The sequence below is a fragment of the Penaeus monodon genome, chromosome 30, assembly GCF_015228065.2.
Source record: "Penaeus monodon isolate SGIC_2016 chromosome 30, NSTDA_Pmon_1, whole genome shotgun sequence".
Taxonomy (NCBI): domain Eukaryota; kingdom Metazoa; phylum Arthropoda; class Malacostraca; order Decapoda; family Penaeidae; genus Penaeus; species Penaeus monodon.
Window position 1 is genome coordinate 3,736,365 of NC_051415.1, and position 1,292 is coordinate 3,737,656.

The 1,292-nt window shown below is 37.4% G+C and overlaps 1 protein-coding gene across 2 annotated transcripts in view; it reads right to left on the reverse strand.

Annotated features, from left to right (window-relative positions):
- The window catches only part of LOC119592466 (twinkle protein, mitochondrial-like), a gene marked incomplete in the record, with an annotated part of 16,546 nt that overhangs the window by 14,238 nt on the left and 1,016 nt on the right, over positions 1-1,292 (reverse strand). For both annotated transcript variants that reach the window (XM_037941290.1, XM_037941291.1), the window contains 1 exon segment: positions 10-652. In XM_037941290.1, the coding sequence (XP_037797218.1) occupies positions 10-631 (622 nt within the window).

The window sequence follows — 1,292 nt, forward strand, 5'->3', positions numbered from 1 at the left end:
TATACTGACCTGAATTTTTATCCACAAAGACTTCCTGTGGACGAGCACTGTTATCTTCCTTTGAGCATGCTGGACACTGGACGGTAAAACTTGTAGCTGTCTCCTCGTATGCTATAAGATGCGAGGTGAGGAATTCCACGATATCTTCCTCCATATCATTTCCTTCTTCTTCTTCCAGATCGTTGAGAAGGAGGTCATCCTCGAGACTTGCCACCTCGCTGATATTCCCTTGCAAATATTCGGGGATATCTCTTTTCTTGGATGATGTGTGGATGCCTAACTGTAATGCTGTATTCGGGTGTCTGGTTAGAATGCAATGGGGGCCATTGAGAAGTAAATACGGAGTTCCTCTCAATGACTGAGATAAAGACGGCATAGATAACCTGCTGAGATAATGCCAGTTATGCAATGACTGTTGACGTGACTGATACACTCCATTTACCCGCAGAAGGGGATGTCCTTGTAGGACCTTCGTCACATTTTTTGAAGTGTAGAAGCGAGCCTCAAATTGTGCCAGGGAATTAGATCTCCCCTGGTGCTGTAGGAGATGTGCCAATGTGCACATTTTTCTATATGACAGTATGTGTGAGGGCAATTCATATTTGTTTTGAAAAATCTTGAATAACCACATTTAGACATCAGACCTCATGAGCTGTAAGGAAAAGGGAAAAACGTTTTACTATTATATGTAAACAATATGAAATACAGGTCCTTGTTCATCACTCACCAATCCAAAGTCAACACGCAGCTTTATGCAAATAAAATTGAATTCTTTTCTTATCAGTGGCAATGATTAATTAATCAAAACCATATTTTGCCTGACCTTTCCAGAAAATCTGAATTCAATACATAGCCCCTCCACATAGGCATATAATGTTTGTTAACTCGCACCTGGCTCAGGGGCGATGTAAAGTAAATCAGTAATATTCCACATATTAAAGATTAATATAATTATTTGTTGTGATTCATAATATTAGACATAATTCAAAATCTCAAGGAACATCTACAAGACAATGTAAAAAAAATTACCAAAAATTTTGGTTAGATCACAAATTCAATTCGCTTTATGAACAATATGGAAATCTTGAAATTCTCAGGAACTTTATATAAGGTATACTGATATATACATATAACTAGGCCTACTGATGAATGTGACATACACATACCCAGTGTTTTATCATTAAATACTAATATTCAGCATTATAATTCAATATATTAAAGGTACTGCTATCAGTATATCCCGTTTCTGCTAGGCCCTGCCTATAGCCGTTATAACACACTGATTCATTTCG